This window comes from Varanus komodoensis, unplaced genomic scaffold, assembly GCF_004798865.1.
Source record: "Varanus komodoensis strain SLA01 unplaced genomic scaffold, ASM479886v1 scaffold1, whole genome shotgun sequence".
Classification (NCBI taxonomy): domain Eukaryota; kingdom Metazoa; phylum Chordata; class Lepidosauria; order Squamata; family Varanidae; genus Varanus; species Varanus komodoensis.
Genome location: NW_025335268.1, coordinates 92232371 through 92257576, shown reverse-complemented (window position 1 = coordinate 92257576; position 25206 = coordinate 92232371). Strand labels below are relative to the sequence as shown.

Here is a 25206-nt window from a genome sequence, read left to right as displayed (position 1 = left end):
TTAAGGCTGCTGAATTCAAACTAGTCCCCTCATTGGAGAAGAGTGAGGATTCCTTATGCTGTAACCATTCAGAACTTTTTGGGTTAAATAAAGTAATTAAGGACTCATAGGTCCAGGACTCAAAGCCCTCCATTCCATTTCAGTACCATAAAATAGCGTGAGAAGTAGCCACAGTAAGCAGACAGAGTGGTGATCCACTCAAACGCTCTCTTCAATAATGAATTTCCTCCATCAATGCTAGTGAGGGTCATGTTCTGCACATGATACTGATGGGTGGGAGGGTGTCAAACTCAGTCTTGTAACTCCTCTCTACTATTGACAACACCCACAGGTATCTGAAGTAATCACCTGCCAGGCAGGCAAGCAGGGAGAGAGATGGTCCTTGAAATCAAGAAAAACAAGTGGGAGAGAAGGCAAGGGGCCAGTCAATGCCTCCTGTTTCTGTTGCGATCAGAGCACATGTGATCCTAGTGGAACTGTACTAGAGGCTTGCACAATGCTCGCCGAGACTGTGGTTGGGAGAAGGTTGGTATGAGTCCTGAACCAAGCCCCTTATGTGGCCTGGCTGATGGTTGCTGGAAAAAGTCCATCTTGCTCGACATGGTCCACACTTTGTAGATGGTGTCCATTCATTTGTCAGTCTTCACAGTAAAGAGCCAGTCCCTGTCAAAGGGCAGGTCCTTAATATGGGAACAAACCTCCTGAGAGAGATCAATGAGTAGTCAGGTGTGTCTCCTCAGAGCTACTGTGCCAATCATAGCCTTCACTCCACAGTCTGCCTGGTGCCTGGCAGTGTTGATTTGTATCCTGGAGAGGTACACTACCTCACTCTGGAACTCCCTGGTAGGTCCCACTGCTGCTCAGGCAGGAAAGTCATAGGGAGCCAAGCTTATCTCATAATAGCTGGTACTTCATCATAGATGCACCTCCCAAGAGCATCCAGGTGGCATCCCTATTTGTTGAAGGGTGTGAAGTGATGCAAATTTCCTTGCACCAACTCAACGACCGCCAAGCTCGGTTAGGGGTGCTGAAACTAAAAGGTCACATCCTTCTTCTGCACTTGATACATCCCCTCCTCCAATCATTTCTAAGTTGGGGCTATCATAGATGCTGCCCTGCTGGATTGTGGGCAGCACGGTTAGCAGGAAAGGGATGGCAACTGGAGTCAATTCATCAGTCTGAACAGCATCAAAGGCTGGGTCCAACATCTTTTCTGGTTGCAGCTGCACAGCGATACTGAGGGCATGTGTACTTGTTCCACAAAATTACCCATGTCTGCTGATGGTGAAGTGGGATTTTCTGCATGCACAGTTGCATCAGGAAGAGTAGCTGGATTTGACTGATGGAGATGTCTTGCAAGCGTCTGTCAGTGAGGATGGATTGGAGAGTGCAGGGGCAGGAGAGCTGGATCAGTGTGGGGGTACAGAGGTGGAGGTGGGCAGATCTGGCAGCCTGTGAAACTGCAGAGGCAAAGAAGTTGGCCAGAGTCTTGGTGGAGTTGGTGGATAGTGACAGGATGTCTGGGTGGTAGACCAACCTATACTGAGAGTCCTATGTGGAGCCATGGTGGTAAATGCCCCAAGGAGTGAAGAGCCCTTGGTAGGGCTATGGAACAGGAGAGATAGATTGAAATTTCTTTGATTGCTGTTTCCAAGCAGTTCTGTGGAAACCAGACTGGTGATGGCACTCTCAAAACTGTACCCACTGGATAGAGATGAGAAGGTGGAATATCCCTGAGCTCCCTGCTCAGACACTGAGGCCCAGATAGATTTGAGACTTGTTGCTGACCTAGCATCTTCATGGGTGCTTCGTTCCACGATGAACTGCACTGGCCAAGAGTCCCTTTGGTGCCACTTCGTTTTGGTGACTGAAGGATTCACTGCTTTCACTTCTTTGGCCTGTTTGGCCAACTTTTTTGTCTGGGTTTCAAGGACCTGCCTAGAGTTGGAGGGCTGAGGGAGCCATGGATGGAGCTATGGTGGTTGCTGAAGGTGTAGACCTTGCCGAGGCTGTGAAGGCAAGAGTGGATAGGCGAGAGAGCTCAAGCACACCCAGGGCACAAAGGAAGTTTTATTCCAGAGCTGAGTGTGTGGGCAGTCAGCTTGAGGCTTACAGAACTGCTTAAGTAAAGGCCTGGCAGCTGGAGTCTTGGTCAGCCATATGCTTCTCACCCAAGCAGAGCAAGTGCCCATACATTGGAGGCGGCTTAGTGCTACACCTCATACTTCCTGAATGGTGCCTTCAATGCCACCAAGAATCAAGGAAGGGAGATGAAAGATGAAAAAGAAAAATATAGGAACCCACCCCACACAAGTTATAAGGTAGGTATGATAAGAGAGGAACATGAACAGGGTTTCTTTTCTTTTGTTTATTTTTGGTGGATAGGTCAGAAAAGGGTGCCTTTTTTTAGGTGAAAAGCTTGCAAGAGGAAGAAAAATGTTGATATGTAGAAGACAACACTAAGTTTGTCAAGGGAGAAAGGAGAAAAACTTTCAGAAAAATCAAGAGGGAGAGAGAAAGAGAGAAACTTCTCAAGGCACTGAAGGCAGCTGAAGAAAAATTGAGGGAAATAACAGGAACTCCTCCCTTTTATATGGACACTGGGATAGGGGAGGGGTTCTCACCAAAACATTTTTAGCTATTGAATCTTTCTGGTAACAGGCTCCATGCAGGAGTAAAGCCCGTATGTGTGACCATGAAGAAGAACATGTATACCAGCAAGGCTGGAAAGACAGATTCCAACATTATAGTTCAAGAGCTTTCTGACTTACCTGTATAAAAGAACACCTTCTGTCATGCAAGAATCAGAACCCAAAGAAAATAATGCTCTTTAATGTAAGTCTTCCCTAGAAGCTACCATTTTTTAAAGAACTTAGTACATGTTCATATTTGGAGTGCAGAATGATGACATGGGACTGGCATCAAAACCTGGCACTCACCTGTCAAGCATTTTGGTACTGGCCCTTTCCAGCTTTTCCAGTATCTGTGGGAGTTGGGTGTCATCATCACAAGCAGATCCCCAGCCGAGCACACGGGCGAGATCATTGCCTGTGCCAAGCGGCAACACTCCCAACTGGCACTTTATATAGGAAGGAGAGAATAATAATAATTAAAAAAAGATCATCAAATGGGATTCACTTTCAACATCCATCCATAAATACCATCATAAAATGTATTTCTAAAAGAAAAGACAGTGACTAAGTGTGTAACCCACTGTTGATGTCTAATCATAGTTAGTTACCCATATGTGTAAATCTGAACCATTCGCAGCAGAGTGGCTTGTTTTTCCTCAGGAAACCATCCTGCCAACCCATGGCTTGTTTTAGGGGTTGTTGAACCAACAATGGATTGTCATGTCACCTGAACCAGGATGATCAACCTCAGTGTGGATTGTAACAAGTGGCAAGCAAGGCACTTGGCAAGAGTGGCAAAATCCTTTGCTGCTTTTGCCAGGCTTACCCTGCTATCACTAATGGCACTTCAGAAAGACTGTCACTGGTTTGTTCTCCCACAGTCCAATCATGATCCTTTTTGTTCAGGGTGTTTTGACAGGGGCATACAGATTTCATAGGCTTAATATGCCCCTGTCAAAAAGTCCTGCTTAATTTGGTCAGAAAACTTGATTTAAACAAAAGCTTCAGTTTTGATACCTGTCAAAACTCTGCTCCTGTAAAAGGTTACACTTTTCTACTTTCCTGGATACCGAGAGGCTCAGGAAAGTGTGGAAGAAGTGGAAGACACACTTCATTTTTCTAGAGATTAAAAAGAAGTTTGGCTGAAAAAATCGTAGGCTAACCCAAAACTACTGCTCATTTTTTGCAAATCCCCCACCCCATTGCTATGCTTATAGTCATGATAGTAGAAAGTACAGAGTTGAAAATCCCATGTTTTCCAAATAAACTTTCAGCCTTACATATTTCATTCTTCTAATCAAAATTGTAGTTTTATATGCTATGTGTTCTATATGCCCTATACCATCATACTTAGTAAATACCATACTCAGAAAGTATGGGAAGGTACCTGTTTATGGAGATTGAGGCTGTCAATTTCAGAAAGAACCCATCCAACACTTCCATCCCCACCACACACCAGAATTCGAAAGGTGTCGAATTTCTGGAATAAACGTAAACTGTACAGGGAAAAAGGTATATTTGGTATTAAGCATGTATGCCGTTAAAATAAGAGCATGCTTAACAAAATTTAATTCTATTGGGTTGTTTTTAGTATTAGTTCTACTCAGAGGAGATTCAGTGAAATGAATGGGATTTATTATATGAACAATGCACAAGAGCCCACTGTATGCTTTTTAGGGACAGGAATAAGGAAAACCTCAATTTCTAATTATATGCAACACAAAGACTACAGTTGTTACAGTTGCACAGCTTTTTAAAGCAGATACTACCTTTCCAGAACCACGCCAAGCATCATGCAATTTAATCAATAAACGAAAGGTCCTTCACAGCTTTGTAAAGAAGGGTATAATGTGCTTCCAGTAAGTGTAAATGGAACTATTTATTGTGCAGTGGTTGAGTATTTACTCTGTATGAAGAGCAACCAAGGTTCAATCCCTGACATCTCCAGTTAAAAGATCAGATAGTATAGATTATTCTTATTTCAAAACACACAAAAAATCCATTACAGCACTCGAGCAACAAGATATTCAATATAATTTTGCTGCTAGAAAATAGTAAGTCTCTTAAAAGATGGCAAAGTCCCTAGACTAGCCTTTCATAACTTGGTACGTTCCAGACATTTTGGACTATAATTCCCAGGATTCTTAACCATTAGCTATGTTGGCTGGAACTATGTTGGCTGGAGTCCAAGTTCAAAACATCTGAGGGGACACCAGATAGGCTGACCTCTCCCTAATGTCCGCATACATCATAACCTTAATGAAAATTACAATCTAAGTTTTGTGAAAACAGTGAGGGAGTTAACACAATGTGAAAACAGGACACATACTTAAAAACACTATCTTCAGGTTTAAAGTGTATCAGTTAAATAGCAGAAATGCATACCATTTCTCACAAAGGATCAGAGTATTCCATGAATACTAAATTTCTCTCCCTCAACCCACTCAAGTAACATGAACACACTATTTTTCTTTGATATTGTCACTACATTATACAAACATAGGTCCCATCTTTGGTGGCTGTTATCACTCTAAATGCATTACACTGTAAGACAAATGTTCAGAAACTCATTCAAACATGCAGCCTATCTGCCCAGCTGCTGGGGTAAGAATCAAACATCTTCAGAAAGAGAATGAGTTTAGGTGTTCCTTCACAATTTGCTGACATCTCTTACCCGAGGTGAGGTCCTCCATTCATGAGATCAAAGACCTGTGCAGGATTTAGCAACTGTTTGAATCTTCGTAGGAATTTTACACCCTGGTTATCTCCACTTTTGGAGTTTACAAAGACCAGCAAAGGGCTTGTACAAGAAGGGGGACAAGTGGCTTTCCAGAAACCTGAGTGGAATGAAGAAAAACAGAATATGATACAGCTCTAGTGCCATAGGATGGAGAACAGCCTAAGCACAATAGTTATATTGTGCCAGCATTCTAAATAAGTATACATGGTAGTTTCAGTATTCTATTGAAAGGTACATGTTCTAAAAGTGAAGTATACTTAGGATAGCACTTTAATTCTTGCAGGTATATTTTAGTTGATATACAAGATTATAAAATGCAATATAATGTTGTAGTGTTCGTGTTCAGGGTTCCAGCCTGTCAAGTCTAACCCTCTTCCAGGATTTACCATTCCATTTCCCCTCCCCAGTGATGGTCCTCTGGTCTCCCACATAAAGATGAGGCAGCATTTTCTGAGCACTGAGCATATGTGGTTCTCACTGGGCTGTTTTTAGTCCCTACCCTCTAAAGCTGTACTGTACTTCTGCAAACCTTGTGGTTCCCCCCCACCGCCACAAGCATGCTGCATTTCTCACTTGTGAACAGATGTTGCTCTTTTGATTACATAATAATCCAACTCAGAAAATAAGTTCATTATTCATATACAGCTTCATAAATATTTGATAACTGATTTGAGTGCTATAAAACGATCTGGAAGAAAATAACTTTCTCATCATCGAACTGCATCTTTGTTAGGTGTTTGATCTCAACAAATCTGCAGTTCAGTCACATAAAAAAAGAAAGAAAAGAAACAAGAAGAGAAAATGAAGAAAGATGGAGAAAAAAGAAAGAAGGAAGAATGAAGAGGAACGTTGTTGCCAAGTTAATGTCCTATGAGAATATTAGATTTGTTCATGTTACGCCAGCACTGCCAATCAAGCAAACGCTTCAGAAGCCAAAAGTTTAAGGCAACACTAAGAAATATTTAGACACTTACCATCTGAATCAATGCTGTTGAGAGCTGTGGGGGGAATGACGGATACTTTACAAAGTCCAAGAGGGCATTTGGTTGGTAACAAGTCTCTACATGAGGTATGTACCTAGAACAATAAAATTATACCGTCTAAGTTTTCCAGGCCTCACTTTAATTAACACTATACACAATTTCCCTCCATTCAGCTGTCTGAAAGACCAAGACAGTAAAAGAAAGGTACATAAAATAAACAAATCAGTATAGAAGTTCCAAAGCCAGTCCATGAGGGAAGAGGCAAGGTGAGAACTTGCAGCAACTGTACTCATTCTCAGTGCAATAAACCTTGGTTTATCATGACAGTATTGTTTTATCTGAGCAGTTCCTACTCTTGCAATATTTGTCAGCAGGCATTTACGAACCTGCTGACAGCAGGCATTTTACCCCAACAAAGAGTAAAAATGATTACATAAACCCTGGCTCTACCTAACTCAGTGGAAGACAAAACCAGTCCATTTTTATGGCTCCTGTAAACCTGATTCTGAAATCTATTAAGACTGACCAATAAATTAAGCAAGAATTGACAAAGAGTCTGACTGGTTTCCAATTTAACAATCTGAAAATGAAAGGAATAAATAGGAGATTCTACAGTATGTGAGATTAAATAATAATGGCATTTTAATACTAAAAATGAGATACACTGAGTTTATAAGAGGTCAACAAATGTCAGATGTAGTAAGCAGAGTTTTTAAATATTAATTATATTGAGAAACAAAATATAAAGGCAAGTATATTAGCATTAGATATATTTAAAGCCTTTAAAGTGTGGAATGGCCAACAATGAAGATTTTAATAGAGAAGATGGGATTTGGAGTAAAGTTTAAGGAAGTAATAAAATCAATTATATTCAGAAAATACAGCAAAAATAATTGCAAATGATGGTATTACAGAAACAATAATCCTAAGCTGAGGGACGAGACAGAGTTGTCCTTTATCCCCAATGTTATTTGCTTTAATGATGGAAATATTGGCAAATGCAATTAGAAATGATATACAGATAGAAGGAATTGGCATATGTCAGAAAATCAGAATTAATTTATTTGCCGATGACACATTGTTAACATTTCAAGACCCAATAAATATTATAGAGAGAATATATTTACATATAAGGGAATTTGGGAAATACAGTGGATTGCAAGTTAATTGGGAAAAATCTGAAATGATGTTATATAATCATAATAATGTAGAATTGGATAAATTAAAAGAAAAATATAAATTAAAAATAGTAGATAATATTAGAGATTTAGGAATTGATATTCCAAAAGACAGCCAAGAATTAAAAAAGAAAAATTATGAAAAGTTAAACAAGGATATAAAAGATAAAATATGAAAATATGAAAATGTCCATGGTTTGGAAGAATAGCAGTAACAAAAATGAAAATTCTGCCAAAGATTAATTTTTTGTTTTGGATGATCCCAATCAGGTTTTATGATCAAGAATTAAAGGAATTGCATTAATTATTGGAGGTTTATTGTAATGGAGGGAAAAGAGCAAGAGTAAGTAAAGCATTATGGTATGAATCACCAAAAAAAGGAGGATTGGGCATTCCAGATGTTAAAAAGTATTGGGTTGCAAACCAATTAAAGATAGTTCCAGATATTATAGCCCAAAATAAAGAATTAGTATGAATTGATACTGAATTAAAAGAATTAAAGGGAAACAGGCGATCATTTAGAGTCATACTGGTTTAGAAAGATTATTCAGAAAATTCAAAATCTCTTTTTAAAAATTACAATGGAAGTATGGGAAAAATGAAGGCAACAGTTAATCCTGGGAGTTTCCCCATTAACACCAGTGGTCGAAATGGAGAAATTCCCAAAAATAGAATTAAAGGATTGGATTAATAAATTAAAAAATAACCATATATATAAATGGGAAGATTGGAAAAATATAATAGAATTGAGGAATGTATTGCCAAAGGTTAAATTAAATTGGTTAAATTTAATTCAATTAGAAAAATGGATAAAGATAGAGGACAAATTTAAAAAGGAAGAAAGACAATTAACACAATTTGAAATGATTATAAAAGAATGTGCGACTGAGAATGAATATACAACTAAAGGAAGAATTACCAAAATCTATAGGATATTAATGGAGTTAGGGGATCAGACAAACAGTTTAAAATCAATTTGGGAAATGGATGTAGGCGAGATAAAAGACAAGGATTGGAAGTATAGTTGGAATAGAAGAGTATGTCAGTAAGAATTAAAGAGCACGGACACAAGGTGATATGGAGATGGTATTTAACACCAGTAAAGTTAAATCAAATTGATGATAAATACTCTAATATATGTTGGAGATGTGGTAAAGAGATTGGAACTTACAAACATATGTGGTGGGATTGTGAAAATATACAAAAGATTTGGATTATGGTATTTAAGGAAATTGGAGAAATTTTAAATATAATTTAGAAATGTCACCAAGAATGGTGTTATTACTGTTGATAGAAAAACAGGATATAAATGAAGCTAAGAAAGAATTGATTGTAAGTATGATAATGGCAGTTAGGCTAGTGATAGTTAAATGTTGGAAACAGAATTCGGTTTTGCAATGGCAAGAATGGTATAACGAAATATGGAATATGGTAATTAATGATAAACTGATGACAGAAATAACAATTTAAAAAGGGTTAATGAAAGCAAATGAATATAATGAAATTTGGGAAGATTTTGTAAAAGCAGTACTGATAGAAGGCAAAGGCTATAAACCCAATCAAGATTATATGAATTTCTGGAGGGGATATGGGTTTAATTGAAGAATATTATATATTATATATTGGTCTCCGGAGTGGTTGGTGCACTCCATTTATTCTTTTTTTAATTATTGTGTTCTTGTTGTGTTATATTATTATTGTTGCAATTGTATTTATGGTTTTTTCTGTTAAAAAAAATAAAAAAAAGGTAAAAAATGAGATACACAAAGAAACAGCCTTTGATCTTTCTCAAAGGCCTTGAATATTTTTTTAAAGGTTTGTAATTAGTCATAATGTTTCTCTCAAATAATGTAAACGATTAACATGTAAAATAGTAAAGTTTGAAGTTTTGGACATCTTAGGCCTCTTTCTTTTTGTTTGCTTTTCTAATATTCACATCAACAAATTTATTATTTTTAGGATTTGCAATTAAGAAGCAATAATGCATCCAAAATAATTCAATGCAATTGTGTTCAAATACAACCTGTTAATATGCAGTTCCCAGAATGTAAGAGCAGCTTATATTTAGGTCTCAAGTTCTGCATTTGAAAGCTCCAATATATTTATTACTGCTTTCAGATGTGATCTTTAGTTTATGGCAAAGGACCAGACAGGCAGTCATCTGGTATTCCACTCAGTTTATTCAATTCAAGCGAAATGTCCTTCTGTCATTCTGGTAACATCATGGCAGATTGATAGGTATGCCTTAAGTTGCGATCACAGCAATTGGATAGTCTTCCAAACTTCAGAGAAGCATCAACAGATGGCTATTTATTTTATTATACTTGCCCATGCTCTCATGACCACAAGAATGATAAAAGTAAGCTAAAAACTTTCTTCTTCGCACAGGTGGCATTATCAGGATGCACACATACAATGCAGCAAAAGAATGTAAAAATATATCAGTAGTGCAGTGTAACTGCACAGCTCACCATGGCTTTGCACCAGAGACAGCGCCAGTCTTGCAAGCGCAGGACGCTGCCACAAGTTTTATCACACACCATGCATTTGGCACTCACAGGTAGATTTCCTTCAAGCCACTGATGTGGCATTGAAATCTGCAAACCGAACAAAGAAGAAATGTATGTCTTTACCATTCTAAGATAATAAAGACATTATCTAAGGCTTCTCCAAAATTTTAAATAGTTGCTTTTCTATCACTCTCAAGAGAAGCAAATATTGACAAGGTTCAGAATCAAGGCCTCTCTTCTTAAGAACATCAAAGCAGCCCTGATGGATCAGACCAAGGGCCTACCAGCATGCTCCTAACAGTGACAGTCAGATGCTTCCAGGCAGGCTTCCACAAATCAAATCATCAGTTCATGTTGCAGGCCTTCTGGCAAGAAGGAGTCTCTACAGCACATATCCCATCCCTGAGATTTCTGTTAAACTGAAGTTTGAGGAAGGAATCTTTCCCACTGCTTCTTTTTTTATCCAAATCCAAGCAGCAAAAATATCCACATCTCCCAAGCCCCCTGTGTTTGCCAGATGGTTCAAGAGACAGACACACAGGTCTTCTCTAACTTGCGCTGTGGTTGAGATGGTAAGAATCAACAGGAGTTTTGACCTTCTGCAGTGTACATTGAAGAATTTCCTGCCTCTCCCTCAAACCCCAGGCAGATGCCATGGAGCTCCAGAGACAGGTAGTAACTTTTCTAATTTGCATGGATGTTTGGAGAAGATAAGATACCTTGCATGCATACTTGTTCTTTCTTTCTTTATCGATTTATATCCTGCCTTTTTCCTACAAAGGGCTCAAGGTAGCTTACGTCATTCTCCTCCTCCATCTTATCCCCACAACAACAACCCTGTGAGGTAGGTTGGGCTGAGAGTCTGTGACTGGCCCAAAGTCACCCAGTTGGCTCCATGGCTGAGTGGGGACTAGAACCCAGGTCGTCTGAGTCTCAGTCCCACGCTCTTAACCACTACACCACACTGGCTCTTTTTAAATTTGTCATTTCATACACCACACTGGCTCTTTTTGTCATTTCATACTATACCAATTTAAGTCTACAGATGCCCTTTCTAAAAAAATGTGCTTCACATACTGGTATCAGTCATCTGCACCAATGGCTGCTCTCATTCACTCTGTGTGTCTGTGATTTCCATCCCTATCATGCAGTGGCCCAATATGAGTAGTTTCCTGTTTATGATGTATTTTAAGAACTTTGTATTTGTCATAATGCTATCAACAGTTTGCTTATTCCACTTGTTTTTTGCTTGACGTATCTCCAGTATGTAATTGTTTTGCCAGAATTTGTGCTTGTTATTTTCCTCATTTGGACATTTGCTTTGAATAGCTTTTTGAATTTGCATGCTAATGTGCATATTGTTCTTCTAAACTGTTGCATTTATGTATATATTTAATTTTAGCTTCTATTTAATTCTGTTCAGTGTCCTGGAGTGTCTTTTAAATTTTAGGTACAATGGCTATTTAAAATTACCTCTAGGCATCCTGATTTTCCCCTTCAACTTACTTTGAACTAAACCCCTAATTTTTGAAGTTTCCTCTTTTAGAATTACTTCTTGGCAACTTTTGCTTAACTTATATGTTTAATTTTATAGCATCATGAAACAGTGGCTTGACTACATCTGTCACTTGAGGTTTGGCACTGTTTAGGATTGAACCAAGAACCATTCTCTCTCTAGAATAGTTTATCATAGGGACAGCTAACATATAAACCTTTGTCAGAGTAATAATATTAACATGCAGGGTAAATAAAATCAACCATTTTTTATATTTTCTCCTTTTGAGAGCTAACCTGCTAACTTTCCACACTTTAGAGCACCCCAGAGTTCTGGCCACAGTATATCCCAAGCAGGGTTATTACTTTTGGCTATTCCCACCCACAGTGACTTTGTGAAGTTGTTCTGAAGTTTTCTGCTTTGTTGGACTCATCTTTGGAATAAAGAGTGCCACTTCCTTACGCTCTAGAAGTACATATAGACCTTCCTCCCACTCATCCCCAGAGCACCTTAGAGAAGGAGGGTGTATGTCTAGATTCAGGCTAGCTTTCCCCACATGACAAAAGGTCTTGTACCTACCCCATCTTCATCTTCAATGATATCTTTTCCAATAGATGCCAACGTTGTCCATTTGCAGTTATTCGTTGCACGGACAGCACACCTCTTGTGGGCTTTAAATTTGCATACTAGAAAAAAAGGGGGAGGGAGATCAATCTTTCTAAGCACAGTCTCTATAATGAGCTGATCACAGCAAACTCCTAGGTTATGCCTAACTAAAATGCTAAATTTAAAAATACTAGTTTTCTTTCGTTTTAGCATCAAATACCTAACCAATTTGGTTCTGTTCTAAAGCCAATTATTCTCAAAATATTATAACAATTCCCATTCTCAAATGACACATTTGAAGCAGGCATAGTTTACCAAAAATATTCTAAACTACTCTAGCAATTCTATAGGAAATAGCAATGATAATGAATTAGCAGATAAATTTCTTTCATTACAGTTCCATTGCTCAGATAATCCAAAATGGCATTCTGGACTTTAGATGGATGTTCCCTCCCACAACATTTATAACACCCTAAGAATCTTAAAAATGTAAGAACTCTCTAAAATTCTAAAAGCCTGGGAGGAGGAAAATGCTGAAAGGACAGCCATGTAGTTGCCAGGTAAGTCTCTTGTGGGGAGAGAATTCCATAAACTGTTACCACCAAGGCACCCCTCTCCACTCACCACCTAGGTGACCTCAGGATGACAGAGACATCAAGAAGAGTTTGTGTAAAATTTTCCTAAGCTCATGGACAGAATGATGTGGAAGGAAGCTTCCTCTAGGTTCTGAGATCCAAAGATAACTACTATCACTTAGAACTGCACTCAGAAATTAATCACAAGTTGACTAACACATTCTTTAATTATTGGTGAGATGAGTTCCCCAAAACTAGTCTCAGTTAGCAACCTAGTGGCTCAATTTTGAACCCACTGCAATGTTCAAAGTCGGTCCCATGTACACTAGATTACAGTACTCAATCCTAGAAGCTACTAGCATATTGCATGGTCACAATTATCTATCACATACATACATACATAATTTTGCATCATTCTCCTCATTCTTCATTTGCAATCAAAAGAGGATTTACATATCTGGAACCATTTGCAAGTTTTGACAGAGGACATGGAAGGCTTAGACTATTACAGTATATCAAAGAAGTGAGTACACCCCTCACATTTTGTAAATATTATATCTTTTCATGTGACAACCCTGAAGAAATGGCACTTTGCTACAATGTAGTGAGTATTCAGCTTCTATAACTGTAAATTTGCTGTCCCCTCAAAATCACTCAACACATAGCCATTAATGTCTAAACTGCTGGCAACAAAAGTGAGTACACCCCTAAGTGAAACTGTCCAAATTGGGCCCAAAGTGTCAATATTTTGTGTGGCCACCATTATTTTCCAGCACTGCCTTAACCCTCTTGGGCATGGAGTTCACCAGAGCTTCACAGGTTGCCACTGGAGTCCTCTTCCACTCCTCCATGATGACATCACGGAGCTGGTGGATGTTAAGAGACCTTGCGCTCCTCCACCTTCCATTTCAGGATGACCCACAGATGCTCGATAGGGTTTAGTTCTGGAGACATGCTTGGCCAGTCCATCACCTTTACCCGCAACTTCTTTAGCAGGGCAGTTGACATCTTGAGGTGTGTTTGGGGTCATTATCGTGTTGGAATACTGCCCGGCCCAGTTTCCGAAGGGAGGGGATAATGCTCTGCTTCAGTATGTCACAGTACATGTTGGCATTCATGATTCCCTTAATGAACTGTAGCTCCCCAGTACCAGCAGCACTCATGCAGCCCCAGACCATGACACTCCCACCACCATGCTTGACTGTAGGCAAGACACACTTGTCTTTGTACTCCTCACCTGGTTGTCACCACACACGCTTGACACCATCTGAACCAAATAAGTTTATCTTGGTCTCATCAGACCACAGGACATGGTTCCACTAATCCATGTCCTTAGTCGGCTCGTCTTCAGCAAACTGTTTGCAGGCTTTCTTGTGCATCATCTTTAGAAGAGGCTTCATTTTGGGATGACAGTCCTGTAGACCAATTTCATGCAGTGTGCAGTGTTTGGTCTGAGCACTAACAGGCTGACCCACCACCCCTTCAACCTCTGCAGCAATGCTGACAGCACTCATACATCTATTTCCCAAAGCCAACCTCTGGATATGACACTGAGCACGTGCACTCAACTTCTTGCAGCTCAGTTTCAGGGTCTTGGCAATCTTGTTATAGCCTAGGCCATCTTTATGTAGAGCAACAATTCTTTTTTTCAGATCCCCAGAGAGTTCTTTGCCATGAGGTGCCATGTTGAACTTCCAGTGACCAGTATGAGAGAGAGCGATAACACCAAATTTAACACACCTGCTCCCCATTCACACCTGAGACCTTGTAACACTAACGAGTCACATGACACCAGGGAGGGGAAATGGCTAATAATGCCCAATTTGGACAGTTTCACTTAGGGGTGTACTCACTTTTGTTGCCAGCGGTTTAGACATTAATGGCTGTGTGTTGAGTGATTTGAGGGGACAGCAAATTTACACTGTTATACAAGCTGTATACTCACTACTTTACATTGTAGCAAAGTGTCATTTCTTCAGGGCCGTCACATGAAAAGATGTAATAAAATATTTACAAAATGTGAGGGGTGTACTCACTTCTGTGATATACTGTATATCCATCCTGAATGGCTATGGACTAATGCAGTTTGGTTCCAACTGATGCCTTCCTGCAAGATGAATGTATTCATGCCTCAGCTAGGATAGTATAAATGGCTGTTACCTTCACAAGAGAGTCCATGGGATGTAACCCCAGAAAGTGCCTCCCGACACACATTGCAGTATGTTGGTCGAGCATGTGAACAGGCGTACCAGTTATGCATCCCTGAGAAATGGTCCATACTGTACTGGGTGGACTGAAAATGAATTCAGAAATGCTAAGCTGTTATTCCTATGGCCACTACAACAAATATAAAATTGAGCTTTTAAAATCATTTTTATGAGACAGAAGCATTATCTCCATAGCTACAGAAAAACAGAAGGGACAAGAATGTCATGCTGTAAGGCAAACAGGAGGAAAATGAACAATAAACTGAAAGGACAGCATGGGGTGAAATGTGAATGAAATGCCCAGCAAGCATTTCTGCACTGAGCACTAGAATACAGTCAACCTTGAATTTTGTAAATTGCAGATTTGATAGCTACAAACAAGAGGGATTCTGAGACTAAGCTTTCTCCATGAGCATTAATAATAAAGATTGTCATTTAACCAGAGTTGGAAGGGAATAAAAATCTAAACTAGGGCCCCAATCTATACTCCTGGGTTCCTTGGACAGCCTTCCTTTGGCCCCACAATTGTTTAGGGGCTTCACAGGTTTTGTGCAGTTTTTCACCATTTTAAACAAATGAAAGGCTGCTTTCAAGGCTTAAATACTGGTAATAAGGGCTTTAATCTGCAATATACTGCTATTTTTGGCCCCTTTGGTCCCAGTAACCACTGGAATGTGACCTCAAAAGGCTTTATAAAATTGCATTTGGACTTTGGGCTGAAACAGGTTCTCTAACCGTATCTAATCCAACTCCTTACTGCAGGATAAAATCATCCACCAATCCTTCTCAGCACAGGTTGCAGCATCAAGAATGGATGGGAGCAGGGGGGAGCAGGAAGTGCCAATGTTCTCCCTCAAGTTGTCACTGTACTTTTACCAACTGATCATTTATTGTCATGCAGATATATAACATTATGTATATGCACACACATGCACACATGTGTACATGCATTTGTTTTCAACTTGTACAACCATAGAAGAGGTGGTTTCCAAAATAAAACCAGTACTTGAATACTAACTCTTATACTACACACAGCTCTTCTATTTTATTGTTGTACTCTAAACCAAAGATAGTAATTGAGTAGTATCATTCATTTTGGGGAAAATATTCTTTTTGGTGTCAGGCAACACCCTTTCCCATTATTTTAATGTTTAATTAATTTTAATTGGAGTTTTAGTATATTATGGCCAGATTCTGTGGGGCTGTTCTAGTTATTTATTGTAAGCCATCCTGAGACATTCTGTAGGGGAAGGGATAGAAAAGCTTTTAATAAATAAACAAACATACAAATTCAATTATTCTTTCCTATCTTGGATTAATCACAATTACAAGACTGGAAGATCTTTGTACTACAGAGTAGCCATTTTAAATTTATATTACTTATAAGATGTTCTGATGCAATTACCCCGCAGAATAAGGAACCATACTGATGAAACAGACATCATATATGAATGGCAAGTGGTAAGCCGTCCTGAGATATTGATATAAAGGATGGCATACAAAAGCTAGAAGGAAGGAAGGAAGGAAGGAAGGAGGAAAGAAAGAAGGAAGTTGGAGGTCAGGCTATAATAAATAAGGCTACCTCAAAATGTTCACGATTCTGTACAGTCTTCAGTGCTGCAATCCAGTCTTCCATTTCTTTTCTGTTATCTGCACACAAGATGAGTTTTCGACATGGAGTAATAACCTGCAAGGTAAGAGAATTGTTTACAAGTTGCAGAGGTACCAGGAGAAGATGAAAATGGAAAATAATGTCTTCCTTATCGGGACTTAAGTTTCTGAGTACAAACTACTTCCTCAGATACTGAAGAAACAGAATCTTCCATTGAGCAATCGCGTTTCTTTTAATAGCAAGGGGGGACCTTTGAACCCTTCCAGGTGACAAACACTACCAAATAATCCTTCACTAAATTCTATTCATAGAACTGCTATAGTAGTTTTTATCACAATCCAGAACAGTGATATGATAGTCTCCAAACCACCACCATCATCACACATATCCAGGTTGCCTTGCTGCAAGAAATATAGCTTTTCTTCATTGTTGTATGAGCAGGATATATACATTCAGAGGCAGAGTCCACATCTTCCGTAAGTTCTTAAATGTGTACTACAGAATTTTTCACCACACATGTACACACATACCATGATTCTATATGCATCGAGGCTATTTGGCTCACAGAATGAGTTTACACAGTCTTTTAAATATCCCATGTGACAAAATTAAACATTAGGGAAAAGCCCCTAACTCCATGAGTAGCTGAATAATTAAGCAACTTGTCCAGGGATACTACAGTTTCTAGAAAATGAGGACTTAAGCTTACGCAATGCAGATTTAACACCTGTCTCTCACAGACGTAGTTAGCATAGAAAATCAGACCAATAATTTGGGAATTAAAAACAAACAGTAGATTTAATATACACCTTACTAAAAAAAGATAAATAATCCAATAAGGAAGTGAGCTTTACATACAAAAGAGGAGTCCACCTGTGTGCAGCCAATGTCAATCCAATATGCATCAGGTTGTCTTATTATTACTACATTACATTTCTATGCTACTCATAGTTGAAGCTCTCTGGGCAGTTCATAACGGGGGGGGGGGGGGGGGGGTGTTGCTGATCATTCCACAACCAACAGAATGTTCTTTCGTAATACTTCAACAACTGACCTTCTCAGTGGCAGAACCACCTTCTAGAAAACTCTCCTCTGTAGAGTTTGGGAGACAGAAAATGTGGCACATTTCAAACACCTTCTAAAAATATGCTTGTTCACCCAAGATTTCCCTGGTTTGCAATTAATCATATGCTGCTCCATCTTACGGCTCTTTGTACTGCTCTATATTGTTTTTGTAATTACAATAGTTCTTAATAATGTATTTTAAATGTGAATTTTAATATTAATATGTGAACCACTCAGGATTTTAACGTATTAAGTGGCATTAATATATTAGTATTACTAATATGTGCATGATAAAACTAACTGGGGGCCCATTTGCCATCTTAAAACTGCAAAACAAGGACCCAGTTAACATCAAGAGCTTACTTTTTTCCTTTCCTGTTTAATTCTTTGCAACTTGAAACCTCTCTTCTTATCATCATCATGCTCATCATCATCATATGGTGCCCCTAATGAAAGGTTTAATTTTACTTGGCCTGAGAATCTGAGTGATCTTTTAATTTTATGGTAATAGAGGCTGTCATAGTCTACAGAAAATTAATTGAGTCCACACGAAATAGTTTTTTCTTTGTTGTTTTCCAGTTTAAAACTGTTTTAGATGAAAATACAATAGATAGTCTCCTAAACTAACTGCAGGCCTGTTCCATTGTTTCCAAGATGGCTAGGAAAACTTGGGAACAAAATGCACAAAACTGTTATGAGTGTGCATATGTAATCAACCAAAGGCATCTTCCTTTCAAATAAATCTGAAACCAGCCATGCTTCTTTGGTAACACTGAGCACCTTGCCCCACATAGCAGCAGAGACTTTGTACTGTATATTGTAAATCCATGCTCTTGGTTTTCCAGTACAACAGCAATCAGAGTTGAGATCTGAAAGCTAAAAAAGTTCAGCACTCACTTGATATAAATTTGGCATTTCCATATTAGGAAGTAAAGACCTAATTTAATAGGTCTTTATACTGATATACACTTTTGAGTAACATATGACTGCTACTGCATATAAAACCAAGACCCCTAGAGAAAGCACACAAGTTTGATTTCATGGATTTCTTATGGTATTTGTTTGGCTGTTTGGTGAATGAACATTTATAGGCTCAGACCTTGTTTTTTTTAATTGTTTCCTTTATATGAGAACAAAAGGTTATGGTGGCATTACTGATGAGTAAATTTAGAACATATCAAAGGAAGTGCTCCTTTGCCTAGTATATGTGTCTACTCAGATCCTCATTCATGCCTGTCACCAAATGGCATTAAAAAAGAACATTTGGTGTAAGAAATAAAAGTTTCCAGTCCAACTTGTAAGACTTTATGCACTGTGTCAACCATACACTTTTATATAACCTGAGGTGCCTGATCCTGCCTAATCTTGGAAGCCAAGCAGGGTTGGGCTTGCTTGAATCTGGATGGGTGACTTAAAATGGGAGCTCTGCTCCATACATATCCCGGTGTCAAGTTTAGGTTTTTATATGACAATGACAGCCTGAACATGTCTTGGTAGCTAGTGGGAAACCCATGCAGTTCTTTCAACACATTTGTTTATGGGAACATAACTGGGTATCCCAGTGAGCACCCTAACTGTTACATTCTGGATTAATTGTAGCTTCCAAATTAGGCACAGGGGCAGCCCCACATGGAGCAAATTAAAATATCCTGATCATGAAGTGCAGGATTCAGACATGACTTTACAACTAAACAATAACAACAACAATCATGAAGTTATCAATACATGAGTTACCATGCTTGGACTGTTCCTATCCACAACAGGCATAGTTGGTGCACCAATGAAAACTGCTTATGGGAGCTCCATACCACTGAGGTGACACAGATGAATCCAGAAGCACCCTCAAATAACATACCTGCTCCTTCAGAGTGATTATGACCCATCTGGAACAGACAAACAGTCCTGCTTTCATACCTGGAACTGTCCACCCATAGGGTCTCCGTCTTATCAGGGTTCAGTTTATTTGCCCTTGTCCACACTGTAACTGCATCCCCTGATTCAGATGTCAGAAAGAAAAAGAACCGGGGAACATCTTGCCTCAAATCTTCTAATGTCTGTATCCAACAGCCAAGGCACAGTCACCTAATGCTAGTTTCTGGAACTGACCCTACAATTAAAAGCTGAACCATTGTATAACAGTACCTCTGACTCCCAACTTAGAGTCCAGGAGGACAATGTGGACAACTGTACCAGAAACTGCTGAGTGATCAAGAAGAAATAACAGAATCACACTTCCCCTGTCCCTCTCCCAAAGGTCCTCCATCAAGGTGACTAAGACTTATTCCATTTCCTAAACCTAGACTGGAATGATACAATTATTATTATTACATTATGTACATACTTCACCTTTATTCCTCTTGGAAGGAATCCAAGGCAGCTTACAAGGTTCATGTCTTCTCCACTGTATCCTTACAACAACAATGCTGTGAGGTAGGTTAGAATGAGAGTTCATTACTGGCTCAAAGTTGCCCAACTTTCATGGCTGAGTGAGTGCTAGAACCCAGATCTGCAGTCTCAGTCCAGCATTCTTAATCAGTACAAGGAAACCTGCAGCTGAAACGCCACTACTCTCTTATGCACCTTACTCAAGTAGTGGTATTTATGACAGCATGAGTTATCACAAATTTCTCTGCCTCATCCACTGCCTTCTTCAAGACATTAGGAACCACACCATCATGTAGTGATGCGCTCACCATTTCCACAGTCTATCTGGTCTGTTTCCTGAATTCTACTCTAATAAGCCAGGAAAAGTGCCGAGTGAGCATGAGGTGAGTCACAGAGATGCTCCACATGTCTTGTCCACAGCCATAGGATCCAAAATTGAACTTATTCATTATTTATTTATTATTTGCATTTATATACCACCCTAATAGCCCAGAGGGCTCTCTGGGTGGTTTACAAACATTAAAACCCTCCAATCCTAAACAAATAAATAAATTGGCTATACCATGACAGTATAAAATAACATAGTTAAAATGAATTAAATAAATAAATATACCATTAAAATTAATTAACTTTAAAATATCGGTTAAATAAAAAAGTCTTGACCTGGCGCTGAAAAGCATATGATGAGGGTGCCAGACAGACCTCTCTAGGGAGCGCATTCCATAGTCGGGGCGCCACCGCAGAGAAAGCTCTCCTCCAAGTACTCTGTCTCCTAACCTCTTTCAAAGAGGGTTCCTGCAGGAGGGTCTCTGCTGCCGACCTTAGGGGGGGGGAGGGCATATAGGGAAAAAGACGTTCCTTTAGGTATCCTGGTCCCAAGCCATTTAGGGCTTTATAGGTAATAACCAGCACCTTGAATTGAGCCCGGACTTCAATGGGAAGCCAAAGGAGCTGATGGAGGACTGGAGTTATGTGAGATGTCGAGTTATGTGATAAGAGGACTAGAGGACCAATCCCCAACAGCATCCTGGCAGCTCTATTTTGCACCATCAGAAGTATCCAGGCCGTCTTCAAGGGCAACCCCACACAGAGTGCATTACAGTAGTCCAAACGGGAGGTAACCAGTGCATGTGTCACTGTTGCCAGGCAGTTCTCCTCCAGGTAAGGACGCAGCTGATACATCAGCCGGAGCTGAAGGAAAGCACTCCTCGCCACCGCTGTCACCTGGGCTTCCAGGGACAGTTCCGGGTCAAGCAGCACTCCTAAACTGTGGACCCTGTCCTTTAGAGGGAGTGCAATCCCATCCAGGGCAGGGCCCAGGTCACTAACCCGGAAACTCGAATCACCGGCCAACAGAACCTCCATCTTATCTGGATTGAGCTTCAGTTTATTGGCCCTCATCCAGCCCATTACCTCGGCCAGGCACCGGTTCAGCACAGCCACTGCCTCACCCGGATTAGTTGAAAAGGAGAGGCAGAGCTGGGTGTCATCAGCATACTGATGACTCCGCAGCCCAAACCTCCTGATGACCTCTCCCAACGGTTTCATGTAGATGTTAAATAGCAAGGGGGACAAAATGGATCCCTGCGGTACTCCATGGCTGAGTTGCCGTGGTGCAGAGTCAAAGTCCCCCAGCACCACCTTCTGGAATCGGCCAGCAAGGTAAGTGCAGAACCACTGCCAAGCAGTGCCTCCTACTCCCAGTCCTGACAGCCTATGCAGAAGATACCATGGTCAATGGTATCAAAAGCCACTGAGAGGTTCAGGAGAACCAACAGGGACACACTCCCCTGTCCCTCTCCCTGCACAGGTCATCATATAGGGTGACCAAGGCAGATTCAGTACCATAACTGGGTCTGAAACCGGACTGAAATGGGTCCAGATAATCAGTTTCATCCAAGAGTGCCTGGAGTTGTCCCGCCACCACCCACTCCAACACCTTGTCCAGAAACTTATCCCACAAAACAAGATGGGACAATGCACTCAACATCTCAGTAGACACATCATCAACAGAAGTGTTCAGGTCTGCATGGAAACTTACTGTATGTTTGGTATGCTCAAATTACACATTGCCATACTTGAACAAACAATATCTGTATGTAGCACACACAAAGCTGCCTTGTAATAGTTTTAATATTGCCTATTTGGACTGACAGTAGTTCTCCAGGATTTCAGGCAGGGCTCTTTCCCTCTTGCTGCCTGATGGCTTTTTAAGCTGGATATGCCAAGGACTGAACCTGGGACTTCTCCATGTAAGCTACATGCTCTACTACCAGTGAAATATGATTTCTCCCCCCAATTACACACACTGGAATTTGCAGAGGATAAAACACAAGGAAAATGTATAATCTATACCAAAGATATAGCATTTAATGCACAAGGTTGGTGGATGACATCCCCAGGAAGGGCTAAGAAAGAGAACAGTATGAAAATCTGGACAGCTACTACATGTCTGTGTTTACAGTACTGTGCTAGATGGGCTAGAAGCTTCGTATGTCCCTATCTTCATTTTTTTTCTGTGATGGGACTGTAGTATGGAAAGACCAATGGCTTAGCTGCAGTGTACCTGATTTGCATGGAGGAGGTCTCAGATTCAATCCCTGGCATCTCCAGCCACAGCTAGGAAACAATCCTGCCTGAAACCTTGGAAAGTCACTGCTAGTCCCTGTCAGCAATACTGGGTTAGCTGACCAATGGTCTGACTGAGTGTAAGGCAGTTTCTGATGTTCCAGTGCAGTATTAACTAGTGGTTGGAGGTAATACATTAAAACAGTGGTGAGTTTTCAAATTGCAAGGTTTTTTTTTAACCAGAGCCCCAGGTTCCACCAGCAATAGCCTGTGACAAAATGAAAATTATCTGCCAACACGAGGGTGAATAAACACCTTAGTTATGACAGATTTCAATACCCTAATATCAATACCCGAAAATGTATCAGGAAAGCTACACAAAACATAGCCACAGGTAAACAATTACAACTATCATTTTATAGGTGATGAACGCTGAGACCAAGATGTAAGTTATTAAACCATGGTCAGATACTTAATCTGTAGCAGATATAATTTTTCAAGTTACAATTTTAAAACAGATTTTATTTGTAACAAAATAAAGGTTTACTATTGCCTGATCACTGAAATTTTATATTAAGATTTGTAAGAATGATTTTACAAAAACGTTTATCAGCAGAGTAGTATTTCTTTTAAAAAGAGTGTACAGAAAACATGGAATTTGCAGCACCTGTGATAAACTAGTATGGGATTATAACACCAACCTAGATGTGGGGTGAAACTGCAATTGCAAATGGCAAGTGGCACTTTCAGTCAAATTGAATTGAATCAGGAATTGTTTTTTCTAGAAGTAGGGATGATATAAGGGAAATCTTTTGGAATGGGGCAATAAATGCAAAGAAAGGAAAAAGAAAATACAGGCAATGATTTCCATACAGGGGGTTATTAATGCATACTGTGTGCCTGCCACATAAATATCTATAGAACTGAAAAACTAAAAACAAGTTATAATTAATAAAAGAAGAAATGGAAATATATTAAACCAGTGCCTGGAGCAGTGAAGAGTAGTTTTTGACAAATCTGGCCAACATACAATGCACATTATATAGCACCAGGCTTGTACAGAACCCAATGTAACTGTGCTACAACCTGAAAGAAAGAACAAACTATATATGCAGAACAGAAAACTTAAGTGAGCCATATGACAGGAAACTAGCTGAATCACACACGTGTATATTGCCAAATAATTATGCATATATAATAAATCTGGAAAATACTCTCTTGTTTTACAGATGCAGAATACTATGACAGAGGTTAGTTTCAAAGGCAATCTGTGACTCAATGGCAGCACACAAATATAAGCACATGTATCCATTATTGCAATTATGTTCTTTACAACTGACACCGGATTCAGAAAACCTATAGATTCAAACATTGTGCTTTCTGCACAATAATTCACAAAAAGAATGACTGAATTAAGCAATATTATTACAATACACAGTCGTAAAACCTATTTTACTGTTCTATAATAATATAGAGCCATAATGATTGATCGGCCTATGCACTGGAGTTCTGATAAAAGTCTTCCTAACTTACTAGTCAGTAAACCAGGATGCAGAATTTGTAGTCCTCCAGCTGTTGCTGGTTTCCAACTCCCATTAGCCCCAGTCAGCATATCTATTCAATGGGCAAGTATGATGGATGCTGTAATTTCACAACATCTGGGGGACCATAGGTTCACCTTGAAATAATCAAAGAACTCTGACATGATGGGCAATAATATACTGAGGCTCACATTTAATTAGGCATTTTTTAGGATCAGACAAAGTATAACCAGTCTTAGAAACAATAAATTTCAAGTGAAACAAACTGTCCATCCAATCTTAAAAAACAGTTTAGTGCTAAGGTGTGTTCTGACTCATGTCTTCAGCAGCGGCTGTAGGAGAATATACAAAATTCAATATATATGAATTTTCAATATATCTTCATGAATTGCTCATTTCTTCTTCACTTATGCAAAATGTTGCTCCTCAAATAGACCTCTGAAACAGTAGGACATTCCAGGCTAAAGTATCAAAAATCCTCTGGATGAAATAGAATCTAAACCAAAGTAATTTTTATCAGAGAAAGTTTGTACCAAGAAATAGGTGAAGAAGAGCTATGGATGATTCATCTTTCAGGATGATGAATTACACCTCTATATTTTGTAACAGCTGCATTCAGCTGTGCTTATGGGATTAAACAGATTTTTAAGACTGAATGAACGTGCAACTGTTTGAGTTGAAAACCATTGTTTTCAAAGCCAGCTGTACTTGGATTTTTATAATGTCTTGATATTTAACATGCTTCTGTTATTTTTACATAGCAATTATTATAGTTAACACCATTGATTAGGCTGTTGTTGTTGTTGTTAGTCGCGACCCCATGGACAACATTCCTCCAGGCCTTCCTGTCCTCTACCATCTCCCAGAGTCCACCTAAGTTCACACCGACTGCTTCAGTGACTCCATCTAGCCACCTCATCCTCTGCCGTCCCCTTCTTCTTTTGCCATCTATTGTTCCCAGCATTAGACTCTTCTCCAGGGAGTCCTTCCTTCTCATTAGGTGGCCAATGTATTTGAGTTTCATCTTCAGTATCTGGCCTTCTAAAGAGCAGTTAGGGTTGATCTCCTCTAAGACTGACCGGTTTGATCGCCTTGCGGTCCAAGGGAC

The 25206-nt window shown here is 39.5% G+C and overlaps 1 protein-coding gene across 4 annotated transcripts in view; it reads right to left on the bottom strand.

The window, feature by feature from the left end:
- Window positions 1–25206, bottom strand: part of DGKD (diacylglycerol kinase delta) — a 103466-nt gene that overhangs the window by 29553 nt on the left and 48707 nt on the right. For all 4 annotated transcript variants that reach the window (XM_044435366.1, XM_044435385.1, XM_044435394.1 and 1 more), the window contains 8 exons: window positions 16510–16614; window positions 14881–15013; window positions 12119–12225; window positions 10006–10131; window positions 6348–6450; window positions 5308–5470; window positions 4021–4129; window positions 2940–3079 (listed from right to left, as the gene is read on the bottom strand). In XM_044435366.1, coding sequence (XP_044291301.1) covers window positions 2940–3079; window positions 4021–4129; window positions 5308–5470; window positions 6348–6450; window positions 10006–10131; window positions 12119–12225; window positions 14881–15013; window positions 16510–16614 — 986 coding nt within the window. The remainder of the gene's footprint in view (window positions 1–2939; window positions 3080–4020; window positions 4130–5307; window positions 5471–6347; window positions 6451–10005; window positions 10132–12118; window positions 12226–14880; window positions 15014–16509; window positions 16615–25206) is intronic.